Below are 3,427 nucleotides of genomic sequence, written 5' to 3'. Positions count from 1 at the left end.
TGGAAAGACTATGCGACAATATGTTTTTAACAGAACTGGATATTGCTTTTATTGGCTTAACAAGTGAGCCATTAACAAAAAACCTTTCTTAGTCTTCAATAAACAATGGGCTAACCAAATAATAGAAAAGTATCGATAGTGGTATCGATAAAGACTCGGATCGATAAGGAGTATCGATAAAGGTATCGATATCAATAAATATTAACGATCCCCATCCCTATTCGATACCCAGCTCCTACTTGAGCAAGATACTGAACCCCAAATTTGACTGTATGACTGTGTGAATGCTGAGTTTCCAGTGAGCAGTTAGCACCTTGCATGGCAGCCACTGCCATCAGTGCATAAATGGGGTGAGTGTGGCATGAAGTGCACAGCGCATTGAGTGTTCGAAAAGACTAGAAAAGTCCTTTATAAGTACAGTCCATTTACCAACCTGTAGAATATGACAAGCCCAACTTTTCCAAACCAATCAAGTCTTGGTCGAAACACCCAGAGCGATTCAAAAATAGGTGCTTGAATCGGAATGATTGAATGGAGCAGGTTTCCTGTTTTGTGGAACCATAGTAATCAGATGCGTCATCAGATGCGTCATCAACAGAGGGCGCTGCACAATGCACAACAAGTGGCTCTCAAGTAAAACCTGCAATTTTTTGTTCCAGCTGGGAACTAACTTGCCAGGTTAAGAACAAATGTATTTTTGGTCGAAATGGTTCAAAAAAAAGGTGCTTCAACCAGAACAAACCTGATGCCCTGTCGGTGGAAAAGGCCTGAAAGAGAACCAGATTAACTGGAACCTGCTGTGCGGCACAGGCCACACATCTGCTCCTGGACTGAGACCCAAGGAAAATCAGTATTGGTTCCATATCAGTTATGTTTTGTAGTTCTTACAGCATGATCAATTCTAAAGAAAGGCTGAAAAATACAACTTTATAGCTAATTATAAATAACTGTCAAAATCATATTTAGGACATTTTGAAGCCTGAAATTGAGATTATTGGCTCTTCTACATTTAAAGGCCCGTGAAAACGCTGTCAATGAAGGCCTGTTCACTGATTTCCTTATCACTGATTGCATAATGTCTCCACCCTGCAATCTCTTAAGCTACAAACATGTGCATTCAATTTAACATACAGCTTCAAATATGTCATTTTCTTCATTTACTAATCTATTTTTAGTGGAATTATACTTCCGGTTAATTATAATGCCTATAATGTCATCAACTGCTGTCTTTAAGCTTTTATTTTGTTGGACCACTAACACCATTTCTCACTCACTAATTTTTAAAATGAAGTTCTGTGTTTTTCTGTGCTACTTTCTCTATTTTCCAGTATTAAAAACGGATATGCCAAATTGGGTTTTTGTGACCTAACAGTTACATGAGGAACCTGCCGACTCAACTTCCTTATATGTGCAATCTTCACATTAGTTCCGCCTGCTCTTACTGACCTTAAAGGTGTCAGAGTGGGCACCCACTGGCCCCCATACACACTCACGTTTTGAACATCTTCTCCATGTCTTTGATCTGGGTCCGGGAGAACTCCTTGAACTCGGTGTAGGGGTTGAAGACCTTCATGCTGGGCTGGGAGTGCTCCCCCTGCCCCTCGTTCAGCTCCTCTCGCCGCATCAGCTTAGCGCCCAGCTCCGAGTCCGCGTTGGCCGTGCTCGGTTTTTCCTCCGACCCGTTCTGGTGTCCGGGGACGTCCACGGCGACCGGGTCCTCGGCCCCTTCTTCGATCTGCAGCCGGCGGCTGAGCTTGGACGAGAGCTCGTCTGTGGCCATTTTCAAACAGTGTGGCTGATAATGAGAAGAGCGCCGTTATCTAACGTTAGCTAACTACAGTGGGAGAAGGCGTCAACGCACTGCCTTCTGTCCGGTTCTTCCCCTTGTGTGTACGCTGTACGCGGGTATTTGTGGCAACAGCCGAGGCAAAGTAGAACAAATATCCCTGTTTATCTGTTTCTTGTCGTTTTAATTTCCGAGGCTCAAGCTCCAAGTTCAGATAAATAGCTCCACTACAGGATGTTCAATGTTGGCTCATTAGCTACGTTGCAATCTGTACGCCGACTGTCACGCTGTCGGTCCGCCTCTTAAAGGGACAGGCACACAGACTACACAGCTACAGGTGATTTTGTACCTTCACCTTAACCCAACGGTCCCCATCCTTTTTCCTTTAGGGACCCGTTTTCTGTCATTGAGTAACCTGACGTCCTCTGACTATATCCAGCAAATACAGAACAACTGATGAACCCAGACAGTGAACACAATAACTGCAGGAAGGTTGTGTAAAAAGAGTGATGTGGATGGATTTTCAGCATTCTTTTTGTAATACTTCATCAGGGATGAGTTTTTCTAATATTTTTAGAAACTTGTTATATAATCCTCTGTTTTTTTTCTAACAATCACACATACTTAATAGGCTTCTTTTTTGACTGGTTCAGTGTTTTCTTTTCTCTGATACTTGGCCATTGTTCTTGGCTTGTGTTCAGGTCATCAAACTTTAGATATTTAACAACACACTGTAATGAAATAAGTTATTTTAAAAAACAAAAGATTGTTCAAACTGTTTACACTGAGAATGTTAAGTTACACAAAGTCAATTTAATTAAGTTTGAGTCAAACTGGGGTAGAGCGGGTCGGAAGGTTTAGGTTCGATCCCCGATCCTTGAGCAAGATACTGAACGCCAAACTGCTCCTGAGTTTCTGTTCAATGGACTTTGCTTTGCCATCACTGTGTGAAAGGGTGAATGTGGCATGCAGTGTAAAAGCGCTTTGAGTGGTCGGAAGATTAGAAAGCTATACAAATACAGGTCAATTTACCATTAACAGTGTAATTTAAAAAAATAACAATTTAGTTTTCCTCACAAAAATGAATGAAATGTTGAGATATAGGCCTACTGTGTATATTTTACTGTGTAAGTTTTCTAGTACATCAAGGGGAGCCCATGGCCTTCCTGATCTAAGTGCCAGTACTCACTGGCCCATTTCAGGAACTGTGTAAAATACTTACAGAAAACTTACATAGCTGGTGCAACAGGCTGCTGGTCTACCATAATCCACCTTAAAGAAATGGGACGTTGGTCTTCAAGCAGCCTATAAGCGATACATTTGTTAGAACATAATTTCTGCTAAAAAAAACAAACAAGGAGCTCTATCCTGCAAACTAACCAAACTTAATCAAAATAAAAGATAATAAAAAAATTATTAAAAAGAAGCTTTCACTGTTCATCCAGCTTATCATGCTTCTATTATTTGAGTTTGGACAGTTTTTTGAAGGCGAGAGGGGGTTCCTCTACCATCGTTACTTCTTAATCTTAATCTAAGTGTATAGTAACACAAGTTTATTGAAGTGTATTGAATTTTTGAGGTCAGATAACACGAATCCCCCAAATTTAGCATCACTGACAAGTCACCATTAATGTGTAAACA

The 3,427-nt window shown here is 41.0% G+C and overlaps 1 protein-coding gene across 1 annotated transcript; it reads right to left on the bottom strand.

Annotated features, from left to right (window-relative positions):
* Positions 1 to 1,473: 1,473 nt before the first annotated feature.
* LOC118324580 (EF-hand domain-containing protein D2-like) lies at positions 1,474 to 2,073 on the bottom strand. Its single transcript, XM_035657001.1, has one exon. The coding sequence runs from the start codon at positions 1,778 to 1,780 to the stop codon at positions 1,490 to 1,492; it is 291 nt and encodes a 96-aa protein (XP_035512894.1). The 5' UTR covers positions 1,781 to 2,073; the 3' UTR covers positions 1,474 to 1,489.
* Positions 2,074 to 3,427: the final 1,354 nt, after the last annotated feature.

The sequence above is a fragment of the Morone saxatilis genome, unplaced genomic scaffold (assembly GCF_004916995.1).
Source record: "Morone saxatilis isolate NCDOM2014 unplaced genomic scaffold, NCSU_SB_2.0 Contig15, whole genome shotgun sequence".
NCBI classification, from domain to species: domain Eukaryota; kingdom Metazoa; phylum Chordata; class Actinopteri; family Moronidae; genus Morone; species Morone saxatilis.
Note: the sequence above shows the minus strand (reverse complement) of the source record. Positions and strands in the feature narration are given on the sequence as shown.

Coding starts and splice junctions, on each gene's coding strand:
- LOC118324580 (XM_035657001.1), bottom strand. CDS start 1,780: ATGGCCACAGACGAGCTCTCGTCCAAGCTCAGCCGCCGGCTGCAGATC.